The sequence below is a fragment of the Gallus gallus genome, chromosome 14 (genome assembly GCF_016699485.2).
Source record: "Gallus gallus isolate bGalGal1 chromosome 14, bGalGal1.mat.broiler.GRCg7b, whole genome shotgun sequence".
NCBI classification, from domain to species: Eukaryota; Metazoa; Chordata; class Aves; order Galliformes; family Phasianidae; genus Gallus; species Gallus gallus.
Window position 1 is genome coordinate 6148458 of NC_052545.1, and position 17298 is coordinate 6165755.

The 17298-nt window shown below is 46.7% G+C and overlaps 2 protein-coding genes, 1 long non-coding RNA gene and 1 other non-coding gene across 6 annotated transcripts; 3 read left to right on the forward strand and 1 right to left on the reverse strand.

Moving 5' to 3' along the window:
- The first annotated feature begins 40 nt into the window (after positions 1–40).
- LOC121106837 lies at positions 41–662 on the forward strand. The gene is made up of 2 exons (XR_005839963.2): positions 41–106; positions 485–662. It is a non-coding gene; the product is annotated as an uncharacterized LOC121106837 (long non-coding RNA).
- On the forward strand, positions 279–407 carry LOC112533478. Its single transcript, XR_003077769.2, has one exon. It is a non-coding gene; the product is annotated as a small nucleolar RNA ACA64 (small nucleolar RNA).
- Positions 663–952: 290 nt separating the features above from the next.
- On the forward strand, positions 953–11799 carry TBL3 (transducin beta like 3). Of its 3 annotated transcripts, NM_001006166.2 has the most exons (22): positions 953–1017; positions 1139–1190; positions 1299–1394; positions 1639–1686; positions 2255–2396; positions 2845–2929; positions 3109–3279; positions 3527–3602; positions 4061–4157; positions 4460–4665; positions 5019–5160; positions 5670–5728; positions 6011–6114; positions 6772–6922; positions 7062–7292; positions 7475–7545; positions 8169–8325; positions 8617–8675; positions 9166–9269; positions 9574–9645; positions 9784–9942; positions 10469–11799. In NM_001006166.2, exons 1-22 carry the CDS (start codon positions 974–976, stop codon positions 10579–10581), a joined length of 2439 nt encoding a protein of 812 aa, NP_001006166.2. In that variant the 5' UTR covers positions 953–973; the 3' UTR covers positions 10582–11799. The 3 variants fall into 3 exon arrangements, with proteins under 3 accessions (NP_001006166.2, NP_001383857.1, XP_040503309.1); NM_001396928.1 differs by lacking the exon at positions 9784–9942; XM_040647375.2 differs by lacking the exon at positions 10469–11799 and having other exon boundaries at positions 9786–9942.
- NOXO1 (NADPH oxidase organizer 1) lies at positions 11128–15327 on the reverse strand. The gene is made up of 8 exons (XM_414847.8): positions 15235–15327; positions 14756–14836; positions 14580–14655; positions 14030–14210; positions 13590–13783; positions 13055–13168; positions 12767–12884; positions 11128–12618 (listed from the first exon to the last, which is right to left on the reverse strand). Exons 1-8 carry the CDS (start codon positions 15292–15294, stop codon positions 11985–11987), a joined length of 1458 nt encoding a protein of 485 aa, XP_414847.5. The 5' UTR covers positions 15295–15327; the 3' UTR covers positions 11128–11984.
- Positions 15328–17298: the final 1971 nt, after the last annotated feature.

A 17298-nucleotide genomic window follows, 5' to 3' on the forward strand; every position in this document is an offset into this window, starting at 1 on the left:
CTGGAGGGCCAGCCGGAAGCTGTGCGCATGCGCTGCCCTTACGCATGCGTAGGACTCGCGGTATAAAGGCGCGCACACGTGGGGCTTCGGTCTGTTCAATTTGGAAGTGAGTGAGCTGGGTTGGTTTGTGTGGGGTGGACGGATGCGGTTTGTTCGCTTCTTCGTTTTTCTGCTGTCTTTCAGCGGTGTTTAGAGCTTTTAAGCCTAAAGGCTGTGCTGGTAGGGGGCGGGTATGGAGTGGAGGCTGTTGGTGAGAGGGCTGGGAATGGACCTTTGGCACAGTCTGAAAATCACCTGCGGTCTCCCGTGGCCCCCGGTGAGATAACCGTGCCGACAGCATAGGGAACATCAAAGCTTATTGCCCACGGTGACAGTGTGTGGGGAGTGAAACCCATGTTCCCATAACCTCCGCGAGGGGCTCTGGGGGCGGGCGGGCCTTGCGCTGTGGTGAGGGCTGTGTGTGAGCGCTGTGAGTCTCCCGCAGGTGTAGCAGCCCGGCTAGGATCCTTCACGTGAAGATGAGACAAAAAGCGCCTTCGTGAGAACGGTGGTGGCGGATTTACAACTGAAATGCTTCGAAGCTGTGCGGAACGTTTATAAAAGAATGCTCGTACGAATGGAGCTGAGTACTTTCAATAAAAATTTACTCGCTTGAACACTTATTCGAGTCCTGTTAGTTGTATTTTGTATAGTCCACAAACTCTGTTGGGTTTGAAGGGTGGGGGTATCGTGCTGGAAAATAGCCCCGAGGAGCGGGAGGCCGTTCCCAGCCGCCTTCCGTCCCATAACGGCAGCGCTGTGCCCAGACGGACGCGGCTCGCGTCCCCAGTTTCCTTCTCTCACGTGACACGGAGGGAGGGCGCTTCCCGTGTCTGGTCGTGCGTAATTCACATGCGCCGGAAATCCCACCCCTGCAGCCGGAAGTCCCTCCCTTGAAACCCGGAAGCGACCTGCACGCGGAGCGCGGGGTGCCATGGCCGCCACGGCGGCGGGCAGCGTGGTGCGCTTCAAGAGCAAGTAAGCGGGGCTGGGGCTGGGTTGTGCGGCTGTAAGGTCCGCCTCCGGGAGCGGCCGAGCTGCGCTGTCTTCGTTTTAACGATCTCTCCACGCGTTTCCCTTTTTTTTTTTCCCCTTTCAGTTATGCTGTGTCGAGGAGAATCGAGCCGTTCTATAAAGGAGGACGAGTGCAGGTAATGGTCGCCTACGACCGGTGCCTCTAGAAGGGGCTGTGGAGCGCCCTGCTCCCCGCTGGGCCACCCCCACAGCCTGCTCTCAGCTCTCCATCCTCTATTTTCTAGGTAAGCCGGGATGGGAAGTTCATGTTCTGCCCCTGTGGGACCAAGCTGAACGTGATCGATGTCGAAACGGGATCTCTGCTGCACAGCCTTGAGCAGGTGAGGGAAGCCTGGAGCCTTTCCTGCGGCTCCCAGGCCTTGGGAGTGATGCGTTTTGAAGCTCTTGGGAGTGGAAATAGAGGGGACTGAGAGCTGCAAACCTGACTGGTGTTTGCATTGTCCATCATTGCATGTGTGGTGCTGGGTATGCTTGGGTTAGTAGAAGCTGTGGCAAAGGAAGGCTTGAGAGCACTCCTAAGCAGTGCGTGGATAAATAACTGCATTCTTTTTATCATTTTTCAAGGATGACCAAGAGGACATCACTTCGTTTGTTCTCAGCCCTGACGATGAGGTACGTGTAGGGCTGTGTTTGCTGTGTGCTTTTCTTTCTTGGGCCTCCTGATAAAGCCAGCAAAGACTGAGAAGTATTCTGCCTTGAATGTCCCCAAGGAACTCGGTGGAGTCTGTCAGCTCTTCTGGGTTCAAGGCAGATATAGGAATTACTGTTGTTTTGTTTTACTGTAATTAACGACAAAGATGCATCCGGGGACAGGAATACATTCTAATCTATCCTGTATATATGCAGAGACTCTACTGGTTGATGTTTCATTTAAATCCAGAGTTTTTTCTAGCTGCTTCCCAGCATCCATGCATATGCTGAAGCACTGCAGGTCAGAGCTTCTGGGAGAGGTTTCCTGTTGTTTCTGATATTTGTCTCTCAGTTTTGAGGAGGTCTTTGTGGACACTTGTTAAGTGTTTGATGCATTTCCTAGTATGTTTTGGAACAAGTGTTAGTGTTATGAATGAATATCAAGATACTGAGCTTCAAGAACATCATAGTAATGAATATTTATGTTGTTTGTATGTGGATGCTGAAGGAAATGGCTGATCTTGCTTTCCTTTGCCTTGCTTTTCCATAGGTTCTTGTGACAGGAAGCCGAGCCCTGCTGCTGAAGCAGTGGAATTGGCGAGAGAACAGGTGTGTGCGCACGTGGAAAGCAGTGCACATAGCACCAGTGGCTACCATGGTCTTTGACTCTACTTCAACGCTGTTAGCCACAGGTATGATCCTATTGCAGCCTAGCTCAATGCAGCAGGAGGTGGTGAGCTCTCTATTCCATACAGAATCATAAGCGGCTCTCTCTGTATAAAGTGACTTACTGACAAAGTTTTTCCACTATTCTGGAATAAGCTGGTAAAGTGCTGGTAATTATCAGGGATCTGTGAGACAGTGTGACGTAGTTGATCTAAATGCACAGTTAGGACTCCTTGAAGATGGAGAACAGGCGTGAACTTTAATGTGTTAATTGTACTCAAAGTTTCTTCTGTGTTAAATAGTCAGATTTTGTCTAGCTCTCTGTAAGTGTGAAGTACTCATGAACTTCTCTTGGTGTGAATGATTGCTCCTGGATTCATTTTTCTTTCTGCTGCCTTTGTTACTCATTAAATTTTACAGCTGTTGCTGTGTTGGACCTCCTTTCTTCATTCTTGCTTGCTCTTCTTTTCCAAGGTGGCTGTGACAGCACCATTAAGATCTGGGATATGATCAAGCAGTATTGCACACACAACCTGAAAGGATCTTCAGGAGTTGTACAGTAAGGATAAGCCCTGTTTTTCAGTTGCTTAATGTGATGCCTTGATGCTGGGATTGATGTGAATTGTCAGTTATTGTCAATTATTTGTGTAGAACGCATTTCTATTTAAATATTGGTCTAATGCAAAGTAGGTGCCAGGCAGCTTATTCCTACTCCATTCAAGTGTATCTCTTCTCCAGCCTTGTTGAGTTCCATCCTGATATCTCCCGTCTGCAACTCTTCTCCTCTTCAATGGACTACAAAATCCGAATTTGGGATCTGAATTCCAGCAAGTGCGTGGCTGTGCTGGATGGCCACTTCAGTGCTGTCACCTCCCTGGCATTCACTGCAGATGGAAACACTCTCATTAGGTAAAAAAATGCAGGGGATTGGCTTTTTCATTAACCCTGGCTCTTGGTAGTGATTGGGTACCTGAGCGAGGTTTGGGTGGGGTAGTTTGTCCTGTGGGGGTAAGAACTGCTAGAAGTATTCAGTCTCAGCTTGACAATGTATTGTGGACTTCTTCAGAGGGATGCTGAACCTCCCACAACTCCAGATTTGAATTCAGAGATTGAGTTGTATGGTTTTCAATGCTGCAACTGCTTCTTTATCTTGTAGTTCTGGCCGTGATAAAATCTGCATGGTGTGGAACCTGAAAACCAGAGAAAGTATACGAACCATTCCTATCTATGAGGTGAAGTTGCACTTTTATTCCTTTGAGATCCTTTGTAGGTCACAGTTGTCTTTGTAGGTTCACGTATATAATGTGTGGGTTCCTACATGTACGTAAATAAAATGCGGGTTTTTATATATTGTGATGTCAGACTACTCTGTCTGTACTTTCCAAAGCCCTTAAAACTCTGCCTGAAGCTGTTTGTTATCTCTGTACTTGCTTTGTGTAGTTGTGCATGGGCAATCTGTAGAAATATATGTCACCACTGCCCCACTTCTGGAGAAGAAAGAAGGAGCAGTTGCTAGAAAACTTTGTTATCACTTTGTATCTGCTAGCCTTTCCTAGACACCTGTGTAGTCTGGGGCAGTGAGGCATGGTTTGTATGCTTTTTGGCACTGATGTGCTGTTAACACAGCTGCTTGCTTCAATGGGACTCTGACCCTTTGTGCTAAGCTGGTGTTTGGCCAACTCCCTTGTAGAGCGTGGAAGCTGCCGTCTTGCTGCCTGAACAAGGAGATTTCTCTCAGCTGGGTGTGAAGAAACAAGGGCTGCACTTTCTCACGGCTGGCAGCAAAGGTGAGCGTCCTGTCACGTTGCTGCTGGAGTTAGGGGCTGAGGAAGGACTGTGCTTAAGGTGCTACATTGCTGTTATTCCTGGGATGTGTGGTTTGTGTGGCGGAAGCGTTGGGCTGAACTCTTGGGGGATGGAAAGCAAAGCCTTCTCCTGATTTCCTCCAATGCCAGCAGATGAGGAAGACTTAATCAGGCCTTAAAGCTGTGTGACTTCTTCCAGTGCACAGTGCCAAGGTTTGTTTTATATTCCTTGAACAATCACTGTCTAAAACAGTGGCTCTGACATAACTTATGTTATTCACTAGGGGTCCTGAAAGTCTGGGAAGTTGCTACAGCAGCTTGTGTGTACAGCCAGCCTGTGCCCTTTGAGCCCGTGGAGTCAGAGGAGGAGGCCAGCGAGCACAGCCTGACCCACTGCATGCTTGTGCCTGAGAGAAATGAGATAGTTACGGTGTCTGTGGAGCACAACATTGTTTTCTATGATGCTCAAACTCTTCAGCTCAGGAAGCAGGTAACAACCCTCAGCCTCTCTTTTCCTCTTTTATCAGTATTTTAGGCTCAGCTCTGCTTCTAATGAAAGCTTTATTCTTGAAATAACAAGCTTTATTGCTGAAAGTTTGTTCCTGAACTGTTCCTTGGTTACAAGCCAGAAAGCCAGTTTCACTCTTGGAGTTGGAGGGATATTGCACAAATAAAGCCAAAGGGAAGGCAGAATAGGCCCAGACAGAAATCCCTTCTGTATTCCAGCTTATGTCTAATGAGATCTTTGCATGCAGAATTAAGTGAAAGATAACGCAGCCTTGCTGAGTATGGTACCATTTGGTGCTTTTCTCTGTTAAACTTTTTCTGTTCTGCCATCCTCAGCTTGCAGGTTACAATGATGAGGTTCTGGATGTGAAGTTCCTTGGGCCTGGTGATTCTCACATTGTTGTGGCTACCAACAGCCCTCAGCTGAAAGTGTTTGAACTGTCAACATCCCACTGCCAGATCCTCTATGGCCACACAGGTGTGTGTGTGTGTGGTCAGCTCTGATGTGGGTGGGTGAAAGATGTCAAAGTATTTCTTTATCCCACTTCTCACAACTCTTATGTGGGGACTGGAGTCATCGGGCTCTGCCTGGAGCAGCATCACGACTTATTTTGATGGTTTGGTTGTGTTTTTGTTGGCATTTTGTGGGGAAGGTATTTATCTGTGCGTTCCTGATTTTGCAAATGCTGCTTTATCTTTATCCAGATCTGTCAGTTCAGTCCCTCTCAATAACTGACATCAGTTTAATTTGGAGTTGAGGATGTAGGTATGGGAGGGCTTGCTCTGAATGCTGCTTTGTGGCTGCAGTGACAGACCTGCACCAATGCCATGAGCAACCTGTCACTTTGTAAGGAGTGCAGATATGTTCCTGAGTCTCTCAAACCCGGCCCTAATCATTGAGCTTTGGACTCCATACTAATTAATACATTTCTGTTGTCTGATTTCAGTATTCCTTTGCATCCAGCTGTTTTTTCTTCCTCTGTTTAGAAACAATTCTTGCTTTGGATGTCTTCAGGAAAGGCCTGATGTTTGTAAGCTGTGCTAAGGTGCGTAGGCATTCTTCATTGAATGAAACTCTTCGTTGCTAGTGATCTTTATGGATAGAGTTGTTATATTCCTGTGTGGCAGAAAGGGCTTCTGTTGAGATGGCATTTACGACTGCTACATCTCTAAAATACAAGAGTCTTCCATTATTCCTTTCAAATGTTGCTCCCTTGCTCTGATGAATGCAGGCAAAGATACAGGCTTAAAAGCCATTGAATAGCCAGGCTTATGGATGTAGTAGATGTGCAGAGGGCTGATCACTTGTCTGTTCTTTCCCATTACAGGACAAAAGCATTCGAGTGTGGCGGATGAATAAAGATGGAAGGGTGGTGTGTGTGGCCCAAGGATTGGGTCATGCTCATGGGGTAGGCGCTGTCTCTTGCTCAAGGTAATGAAAGTCAAACAAAGTTTTACCTTTGCAAGCATGAGTCATGGCTGCTTTGCTGGTCCTCGGTGAATGTTTTGGTGAATGTCTGCTTCTGAATAATATTGTTTGTAATGTTTGAGTTTAGCTTGTCATGGTGCTCTGAGTTGAAGGAAGAATGTCGTTTTCTTTCTTGGATGCACATTTGCCCATCAGCTGTGAAGCTTGCATTTCTTTGTCAGTCTACCTTCCATTTGGCTTAAAGAACAGCAGCTGTTTAATTTGCTAGATGAAGCTCAAGTAATATGGAGGAAATGACTGGGGAATGGAGGGAGTGTGCCTATGAAGGTGCTTGCTTTAATAGCATATCTGTTTATCAGCTCTTCTCCTTTCTTTGTGCTTCCTAACAGTCTGGAATTCCAGCTTGTTCAAAAGTTGCCATATGCCTTAGTGTGTAAATGAGGAAAGCTAGCAGTGCTCTGGGCTAATGGCTGAATAGATGGAGGTTATCCCAGGGACTTAAGTAAAAGGAAAGACAACTCGAAAAAAGCCCTCACGCTCTGTTTAATGTCACAGCAGAGCGACTGTGTAGATTCCAGTTGGGGAGAGGGCCTTTTCTCAGTGTAGTGGAAACCACTGTTTTGCTTTCTTATACTTCACATGTTTTTTTCCCCCTTTCAGGTTGAAAGAGAGCTTTGTAGTGACCAGCAGCCAGGACTGCACAATAAAAGTGTGGAATATCCCAGAATCTCTCACTTCCAAAGCAAAAGCAGCCTTGATCTCCGGTCCAGAAACCCTTCATGCACAAATGACTGAGAGAGGTCATGACAAGGTAAAGTTCCACCTGATGTGAGAGCGTATTTTTAGTCCTTAAGTGCTCTCCTGTTTTATACCCTGCAATTCATAGCTCTTTGACAGCAAAAGCAAAGACTTGTACTGCTTTGCTCTCTCTGTTTCTGTGACTTTACTAGGACATAAACAGTGTGGCAGTGTCTCCAAATGACAAGCTCATTGCCACGGGCTCGCAGGATCGGCTGGCCAAGCTGTGGTCCTGTCCTGATTGCTCTTTGCTGGGTGTCTTCACTGGACATAAGCGTGGAATCTGGTGTGTGCAGTTCTCTCCCGTGGATCAGATTTTAGCCACCTCTTCAGCAGATGGAACCCTAAAGCTTTGGGGTCTTCAGGACTTCAGTTGTTTGAAGGTAACAACAGCTCAGACTGCCCCTTGCTCAAGGCAACTCTCACATGCTACAGAGATTGATTGATTGATTTTTGAATTTACCTATCTGGGCTTTGGTAGTAAATATTATTCCCTTGAAAGAGGATCTTCTTTGAAAACCTGGCAACAGCTCGAATACTTTGGAGTTTCTTCCTTGTTTTCCAGACCTTTGAAGGTCACGATGCCTCTGTACTGAAGATCATTTTTGTAAGCCGAGGAACACAGCTGCTCAGTGGGTAAGTGCCTAACAAGAAGCCAGAATGAATCAGAAAACACAGCCGGTATGACCAGCAAGATTGTGCAGTGGATTTAGTTTTAGAAAGACTGGTAGGAAGGTGCCATGTTTAGGCCATGAGACAGAGACGTGGCTTGTTTTCCTCTCCAGTTACACCGTGGTTTCCAGTTAGCTCTACTGACATTGCTGGGTTAGTGACATACACCACAGGGCAGAGCTAAGGATGCATTTCACCCTACTGCTTTTGGTGAGGCGTGAGCGGCCAGGGCTAAACTTTTAGTGTTAGCTGCAGAGGGTTTGTTCTCCAGCTAGAAGCAGGAAAGAATGCAGTTTATCTCCTGAATTGCCCTTCCTTGTAACAGACCAGAAATGCCAACAGGGCATATGAAGAAGCATAGGTAAGCGGGCATTCCAGGATGGAATCACCTGAGGGGATGCTAGTACTACCAGGAGCAAGTTGAAATTCTTTAGATATCTCCAGGTGTTTGGTTAATTCTGCTCATATTTGATAGGTATTGGGATGAGTTTATTCAATATTTTGGGTGGGGTAGAGCAAGAATGGGTCTGTCCAGTGATTCTCTGAGTTTGTGTTTTTGTGTTGGTTTTTTTCCCCTGTTCCAAAAGTGGTTCTGATGGTCTCTTAAAACTCTGGACAATTAAAACGAATGAGTGTGTAAAAACATTAGATGGCCATGAAGATAAAATTTGGGGTCTTCACACCAACAAGCAGGACGACATGGTTGTGACAGCATCCAGCGACTCCTCCATCACACTGTGGAAGGTACAGTGCAGGGTCTTTCTGGCTCTTCTCTGGGTTCGTGATCAGAATGCATTTGCAGCATTCAGTATCTCAGTGATTTGTTCCTCACCGTTCCAGCATGATACGTGCTGTCCTCATTTTATGCACCTTGCAATTACATCAGTGAGGTGTATCTGGGATATTTTTTATTCGGTCTGGTTTGGGTTGTTTTGGCCACACTGAATTGCTGCAGAACATTATTTTCTGATCACTTAGTGACTCTTTCATCTGAATTCAAGCAAGGTTTGACAAAGTTATGTCCTGGTTTTATAGGATGTCACTGAAATTGAACAGGAAGAGGCACAAGCTAAACGGGAGGAGCAGATTATGAAGTAAGTTGATTCTGGGTAGCAGTGGGCCATGAAAGGTGCATTATGTCTGGTTAAACTCTCCACACTTAGAGCCATCCAACTCCCCTTAATTCGAAGGCTGTCCTGTAGAGATTTAGATGCTGCCACAGCACCAGTAGGCTTTTCTGCTTCGTAGAAGTTTAATTCCTTTAAATCCTTGCTATAATATTGTTAGCTTGCTAATGGCTTGGTTTCCTGTTTATATGCTACTAAGATAAGTCATGTGAAACCATGAAACCTCCTTTCATTTTGTCCCGCTTCAGCCAGCATTGAGTAATTCAAGAATCCCTTGAACGTGCCTGGGGTAATTATCTGCACAATGAGGGCACTGAACCATTCAGTGGCATGCACTATTAACTTCATGGCATTAAACCTCTGCGCACCATTACTGCCAAATCAGCTACTTTCTGTACTGAATGCTGTTCCATCGACCAAATACTTGTCTCATACTCCTGACTGATCTGTTTTCCAGAGAACAAGAGCTTTCTAACCTGCTCCATGAGAAAAGATACCTCAAAGCATTAGGGCTGGCAATCTCTCTGGATCGTCCGCACACAGTGTTGACGGTCATTAAAGGTGGGTTCATGTTGTACTCTGAAGGGTTTTTTTGTTCCCTCTCTGCTTTCTGTCTCTTCCAGATAGACACTGACTGAAGTCAGACACAGACTACAGTCTGAAGTCTTTAATAAACTGAAGTTAAAGTAAATTACTAAAGTCAAATTATCTGAAAGCCTCTATTTTAGCCTCCACATACTCCTAAAGGTTCAGAACTGTCACAGGGGATGGTATTTTCCATAGAATCCACAGTGTAGGAGGCAGGCATGGGCCTCATTCTTGAAACAGTTTTGTCTTTCCCTGACCCTTAATTTCTTCTTTTTAGCCATCCTCAAGGAAAGCGATGGGAGAAAGCGCTTGGAAGAGAACATTGCTCGGTTGCGGAAGGATCAGAAAGGTTTGTTACCACGTGGTTTTAGAGCTAAAACTATTCAGATTTAGGGCCTATTTTCCAAAGTGAAATTAAAGCTGATCTGTGAGACAGAAGAGATGGTTTTTTGCACAGCCAATGTGCACAAATGTCCTTCTTCCCTAGAGGCGGTGTTAACATTCTTGGTGACATGGAATACGAACTCTCGAAACTGCCACGAGGCTCAAGCTGTCATTGAAACCCTCCTGAAGCACGAAGCACCAGACAACCTCCTGCAGTACTCGGGCATTAAATCTGCTGTGGAGTCCCTGCTGCCTTACACCGGTGAGCGGTGCTGCAGGAACAGTTGGGCAGTGGGCAGATGAATCCAGTCTAGAGCTGTTGGGAGGTGCCTGCGATGATGTGCTGTGGAACTTGATTGTATGCAGTCTCAGCTACCCTCTGCTGATGTGAGATCTGAACTCTTCCTGTTTTGTGCACTGGGTGCCCAGAGAGGTTGTGGATCTGCCATCCCTGGAAAGGGTTCAGGGCCAGGTTGGATGGGACTTTGAACAGTCTGGTCTAGAGGAAGGGGTCCCTGCCTGTGGCAGTGCTGTTGGAAGTAGATGAATTCTGAAGTCCCTTCCAGCTCACGCCGTTCTAAGATCCTGGTGTTGTGTGACATAGTGCCTTGTGGCCTCTTTATTGACCTGGACAGAGAGTTTTTCCACAGTTTGTGCCTCTGTGAGGTCTCCTCTTATGTTGTGAATGCTCCGTCTGCTCTCTTCTAAACAGCAGAGAGGTTTTCTGTACCTATTTCTGCTGAACTTCTCCCCCTGTGATACCAACCATCAGTTTTCTTTCTTTGCAGAGCGCCACTTTCAGAGGCTGAGCCGCTTGCTGCAGGCCTCCATGTTCATCGACTTCATGTGGCAAAACATGAAGCTGTCCGACGTGTCACAGCAGGAAGATATGATTTTGTGACTCTTCCCTCACCAGCTGCTGTTTCCTGACAGGAGTCTGAACTGCTTTCCCACCAGATACAGCAACTGGAATACTCTGTATTTTATAATATCTTTTTTTTTTTTTTTTAAATTGAATTTCTAAAACAAGACCATTGTTCAGTCTCCTTGGGATTTAATCGAAGGAAGGATTTGTTCCTTTGGGCAAGTTGTGGCTTCCCTTTGTATTTTCACGGCCTGGATTTTGAGCCCTGGGCAATAGGAGTGCTCAGTTTGGAGAAAAGGCAGAATCTGGCTGTGAGAGAGCTGTCTTTACAGTGATTGTAAAGGCTATGGAGCTGGGAGGTACTGCTGGCCACACTGTATATATCCTGAAGTTTGGCTAGGAGGTGTGCATAGATCAGTGTTGTCTAAGCATTGAATATTCTCTGTACCTGGGCAAAATGTAGGCTGGGCCAAGGCAGGTCTGTCACCTTTCCTGCCCCAAATGCAGCACTTGGCAGGCGTGTGAGTGATTTTAATTCTCCAACGAGCAAGTCTTTGAAGTACAAAAACTACACAGTCCTCCTAGATATTTGTATGCGTTTTATTTCAGAGACAAATGTATAAAACTTAGAACAATACAAACACCTTGCAAGGTGGCTAAATTGCCTGATAAAAAAAAAGACAGACATACATGGGAGGCTAACTAAAATTAAAGGTAGCAATCTATATAAAAGTCCTAGGTTTTCCTATAACTTTTTTTCTAACTCAGTTTTAGCCGATGAATTTATTGGAGGATGCACTGTAAATTTCAGTAACTATCAGACCCCCCTCTTTAAGTTTTGCTCATAACTGTGAGCTCTGGCCTCGGCCACCCTACCCAGCCACCAAACAAACAATACTACAGCCATTTTTAGCTCTGTGCCTGCAGAATGTCATTAAGGCAAGGTAAGAGATGAAGTTCCTAGTCACTACCAATGTTTTTTGTCCTCAGCCATTCAGAGGATCCAGCCAATTCATAGATATCTTTGCCTGGCTGGTTTTCTACTACCCAAGTTCACGTAACCTTAAAGTAAAAAAATTAAATAGAACTTAAATATTTATATTCCAGGGTTTCAGATAAATGTTGTTCACATGTCTGTAGCTAGGGGTTTCACTCCTCTCTTCTCCAGTACTGTCAAGGTAGCCACAGTGTGAGGATTAATGCAAGAAAATGGTGACATTTTGATCAATGTGTTGCAGGATAAATATGTGAAGGGAACTGAGCCCTAAGTGACCTATGTTAAACAGGAGCTGCTGGATCCTACTGCAGCTCTGTTAGTAACAGTGGTGTGCCCTGGTTAAAGCTCCCTGGCGATGGTGTGCATGCTACAGCATTAACCCAGCAAAGCCATGTTTGCAAGCCTTGGAAGCAGGGGTCCCCTCAGTGTAAGGCATGGGGCCCTAGTGAGCACTGGGCAGGGGATGCAGGGCCTGGAGGGGCGGGCAGGCAGCTGACTGCTGCACAGCTCGTTTGGTGACTGTGCTGCACCTCTGAAGGATCTCATGGGCTGAGGGACGCATGGGCACCTTGGGGGCACCGGTGGGCACCTCTGGATCAGCGAGGGAGCTTAGGTCAGCAGCAGATGGCTCCACAAAGCCTGAGTCGTTCCTGTCCTTGTAGGTGAGGCGTGGAGATTTGCTGCTGTGTGTGGCTGAGGCGCGTCCAAGGACTGGGCTCACCGCCTGCTCCACTTCAGGCAGAGACCTGGACAAGTCCGACTTCCAGCTCAGCACACCGCTGGGTGCACTGCCCGAGCTGAGCGAGGAGCTGTCAGACTCCAGGTCTGGAGTGGAGATGACCCTGGGCAGAGATTGTGATCTGCTCCTCGAGGAGCTCACATCTTCATCACTGCCGTCCCCTGAGGTGCAGTCCCGCGCTGTGCTGTCTCGCAGGGGCTGGAGAGCCGGAGAGGGGGAGCAGAGGTTGGGTGTGGAGATGTGGAGCCCGCTGTTCATGATGGTCTGCAGCCTGTGATGGGGGTTCTTGTAGGCCTGGAGGCACATGGAGGGCATGTAGCCTTTGCGCCCATTGTAACTGAAGAGGAATAGGGAAAAGCAACAGTGAACTGAGGGACTCTTCTGGCCTCGACATAGGTGGGGGAGCACACAAGGCCTGTGTGCACAGAGGGCGTCAGGAAGGGGAAAGTATTCATCTCAAACCAGCTTTGGAGAAGTCTGCTTACCGGATGAGCCACCAGCCATTGTCTGATCTCCTGACCACCTCCACCACCACGCCTTTGTTCAGAGAGAGCTCATCTGCTTTCTGTGCCTCGTAGGCCCGCATGACAAAGTACAGGCTGCCTGGGGGGCGAAGAGAAGGCTGTGTTGTCTTATGGAGAGAAAGCTGTGCAGAATTCTTGCCCAACTGCACAGCCCCAGGCCTAGGGAGACTTCAGAGCCCATTTTATGAAGGATGAGCAAGGTGTGATCTGGAAACCAGAGTTGCTGCCTAGGGACTGAACCATACTCACCCTCCTCATCTGAGCTCTCGACGTTCTGGATGTCCTTGTGAGCACTGATCTGTTCCAGGTACGAGGCTGGGAACCAGGCTATCTGCTTGTCTGCATTTTCCACAAGCCACCACCCTGCAGCAAACAGCAGAACAAAGTTTGTAAAGCCAGCGGAAAGCAGAGAGATGATCAGTAACATCCCAGTGTAGGGGCGCAGGCAGCAGCCATAGGCAGGTGTTCTATAGACCAGCTCAGTGCTGGCATTTTGGCAGAGCTCTGTCTAGACCAGAGTGCACCATACATGTTGGGCTCTGCAAAGCATGAAAAGCTTTCTGATGGGAATAAGGTCCCGGGTCTCAGCTCAGACTCAAGCATCCCTCAATTAGAAAAGAACAAGTCACTTGTTTCCTCCTGTCTAAATCGAGGTAAACACTCCACATGTACCAACATCACCTATGTGCTTGATGTTAAAGCCTTAATATTTGCCGAGCCTTAAATCAATCTAGAAATCTTTCAGCATCTATCTCTGAAATGGAAGGATCTTAATGAAACCTACCGGTCATGTCCTTCAGTAACACTTCAACAATCTCCTTCTTAGCGACTTTGAAAGTCTTGTTCTTTGTGTCTTTGGTTTCAAAGGTTTCAATGCAGCGGTAGCTCTGAGACACCTGAGGGTATGTAATGGAGAGCTGCTGCTGCTGCACCTCCTTCTTCTTTTCCCCTCCAATTTCTGATGGCATGATTACAACACTGAAAAAGCAAAGTTTAATGTTGGTTTACTGAAAACTCCCGTGGAAGGCTGTCAAGTAGTAATTTCAGTAAAATCATGGTTATTCAGTGGACTGAGAGCAGCTTAGATATCAAAACAGTAGAAAAATTTGGTAGAACATCTCTGCTCTTCTCCAAAATGTAACTGGTATTTTTCTATCTGTCTTCTATAACATTTCTCTTTTGTGAAGAGATACACAAACAAAAAATACAAATAGGATTTCAGACCTGTCTTCAGGAAAGCAGGGATCGAGGTCTTGAGTTTGGGCCTTGAAAAACTGAATCACGTCTTCACTCTGGGAGATTTTAGCATCCACTTTCAGCAGCTCTTGTGAGTAAGTTTCCAGCAATTTCAGTCGCTCCAGGGACCTGTTTATCTTCCCACTCTTCTTCTGTTTCCCATTAATATCTTTAGAATAACAAGAGTAAAGCTGATTCAAGACAATAGTAGACCTGGATCGGAGCAGCATCTTCTGCCTGAGCACAGCAGTGCCCTGCTTATCTCACCCCCACCCAAGCATACCCAGCTGCCTCTGTCCCCTTGTTTTAAAATAGCTCCTGATTAAATTTCTGCATATCTAAAATTTATTGTAGTTCATGTGTAAATGTTACTAAGAGCCCTGAGCTAATAAACATGGCTCATCTACCAAGTGCATTTATACCCTAAACCAGGTGTTTCTATGCTATTTTAAGTCAATGATGGCTAGTGACTCAAGTCTATGTCATCCACAACAGCTGTTCTGTGTCTGTTGATCCCTCAGTGAGTTCTCCTCCTTACCTTTAAACCTGGGTATAGTCCGGTCAGATCTCCTGAGTGACCCACTCTCAATGGGGAATTTTCTCTTCAGTTCTTTCTAGAAGTGAGACAAAGCAGTGAGTAGGGAGAGTAGGGATGCTGAGCTCCTTCCTCCTACCCAGGATGTGGATATTATTTCCAGGGAGATATTCACTTACATGGAATCTCTTAAATTCTTCAAGTGTCCGGTAGATGAGAATGTTGTTTTGATCTGACCAGGACACGAACATCATGTACTTCTGGAAAGAGAGAAGAGAAAAAGAATGCATCCTTACCATGATGTTCAATATTGGATGTTTTCAAGCCATGAGCATTCGACAGGATCTGTGATTGAGTCGTTGGTTTGGGCTGCCAGACTGTCACATAAGAGATGAAATTAAAAGCTAAGCCTACCAAAATATTTCCTTAATTTTAGGGTCCCAAACGAGCATTAAAAGCAGAAAGAAGGTCTGAAACAGTGAAGAGAAAAACAGCAGAGTACCAGATAACTATTTTCTTACGAGCTGGATGATTATAAACAAGTCTAAGGGACCCATGTCCCAGATAATAACACTGAAGGATAATGAGCATGCATACTCCTGAAATAACTAAAAATAGATAACATTTAAGGGAAAAAAAATATATCGGGTTAAAATACCTTCTGCTTTCTGCATTGCATCAAGCCTACAGCCTTCACATCCACTGGGAACCGACTCATCTTCCCACACTGTTTGTCCTGCAGCTGGAGGCTGAGCAGAGCACGGCTTCCTGCAGCTTAAATACACTGGGGCTGGAGGCAGGGCACCGGCACCTGGGGCTGCACTCCTTCCCTTCTTCCTCCTCCGCCCAGCAGCTTGAGGAAAAACTCCGTCATTTTGCAATTATCACATGCCTCTTTCCTGCTCTCCTGTCTTTAATGTGCAAATGCTGAGCACAAATGGTGGGGCATAGTTCAGGGAGCTGGAGAAAGGCGCCTTATCTTATCGCAACCTTTGGAGAATACTGCCAGTAAATGGCCTGTCCCTGCTGCCAGGTTGGTTTGTCATCCCTGGGTTCATCATTTCTGGGTTTATATCATCCCTGGGTTTCTATTGTCACTGAGTTTATCATCCCCTGGTGTTAGCAGAGCTCTTTGGGTGGCAGCAGCAACAGCTGCTCTCAGACAGAGCATTGCATTTCCTTCAACGGATTCATTTATGGCTCTGCTGCACCAACACCCTCATGGGAGCTGCCCGCGGCCATAACAGCTTGGGCTGCAATCACAGCAGTCCCCAGAGCTGATCACGAACACGGTTGTAAAGCACAAATCAGACAGGATTTCATGTACATGCCAGCTGCTACAAATCTCTTCACTAATTACTCCTACCTGTTTAGTAAAAGGTGCTTGGCTTCTAAAGGAGCCCCGGTAGCCCTATCCACGTTTGTGTGCTCTCAGAAAGAGATGGGAGACGTTGATGCTAACACTGCCGCAGCAAAGGATGAACAGGTCCCAGGGGCATAACTGAAGAAATTCCAAAGGTTTTCATGTGTAAATATGCACCTAAAGCACTCTGAGATCCTGCCTCAGGCCTGGGTATTCACCTGAATTCAGTGCAATAGACAGGAAGGTGTAGAACTGCTCCCAGGAGAGCCCCAGGGCCATGGGTCAGCCTGGCAGACAGCACTGTGCAGCACAGCCTGCCTGGTGGGAAAAGCCCAGCAAGGAGATGGATTTGCTTCATTGCAGCAATATGGCTCCTTGCTGCCCTCAGGCACTGCCTGATTGGTAATTACAGCCCTGGAAGGCCGTCCTCTCCCTGACCTGTGGCTGTGGCATGCCTCAGGTTATAGCTTGGTCTAGGGGCATCTGTGTGATGTGGCCGCTTGCCCTGCCTGCTCTCCGTTCTTTACTGAAGCCTGAATTGAATCATTATCATTACTGGAGCCCAAATGGAGAGGCTCAGCCCTGCCCTCCCTTTAATTTTCCGATTACACTGGGCTTCTTAAATCCCTCAGCAACAGGTGCAGAGGACCTTTCACGTATCCAAACAAACAAATAAATAAATAAATCACAACCAACCAACACAGAATCCCATTGGGAAGCCAGACAAGATGACTTCTGAGCTGCTAGAAAACACACTAATTAGAACTTTGGTTTCATGAATATACATGAGGTTGTCCCTGCCCTGCAGGGTGGCAGCTGCTGTGGACAAAGGAGGTGTGCTGGTGAAGTCTGATCTATTGCTGCTGGACCCCTGATCTCCTTTGTTAAGGAAAAGCTATGCAGCGAGCACTCCAGTCCCACGCACACATCTGGTGGGAAAACCCCTTCCCTGCATTCTCCGGGCACTCCCCGGCTGACAGGGTGACACGGATACTGCTGTGCAAGGCAGACTTGCTGCACCAGGGTCAGATCCTCCATCTCTGCTTGTAGCTGGCCCAGCAAAGTCATGTGCTGTTAAACCTGGCTGGCTTCTGTGGTGAGAGTATATCTTTGCATCCAGAGGTCTTTTAGCATTTGCAAGCCACCAATGGAGGTGGCAGCTCCTCCAGCAGCACAACTGTGCTCTGGGATGGGGCCATGTGCACTGGTGCCATTGTGTGGCCAACACCAAGCAAAACACGCCGTGTTGGTTTTCTATCCCAGAGCAAACACAAAGCACAATGGATTTCCAAAAGTGTAAAGGTTTAAAACTGTTTACCCTAAATGGGAAAAGCCAGAGACAATGGAAGTCTTCAGAAA

Coding starts and splice junctions, on each gene's coding strand:
- TBL3 (NM_001006166.2), top strand. CDS start 974: ATGGCCGCCACGGCGGCGGGCAGCGTGGTGCGCTTCAAGAGCAA. Junction 1,191..1,298: donor ATAAAGGAGGACGAGTGCAG/GTAATGGTCGCC, acceptor TCTATTTTCTAG/GTAAGCCGGGATGGGAAGTT. Junction 3,280..3,526: donor GATGGAAACACTCTCATTAG/GTAAAAAAATGC, acceptor TTTATCTTGTAG/TTCTGGCCGTGATAAAATCT.
- NOXO1 (XM_414847.8), bottom strand. CDS start 15,294: ATGAGTCGGTTCCCAGTGGATGTGAAGGCTGTAGGCTTGATGCAATGC. Junction 12,885..13,054: donor CGAGAGCTCAGATGAGGAGG/GTGAGTATGGTT, acceptor TTCGCCCCCCAG/GCAGCCTGTACTTTGTCATG. Junction 12,619..12,766: donor AATGGCTGGTGGCTCATCCG/GTAAGCAGACTT, acceptor ATTCCTCTTCAG/TTACAATGGGCGCAAAGGCT.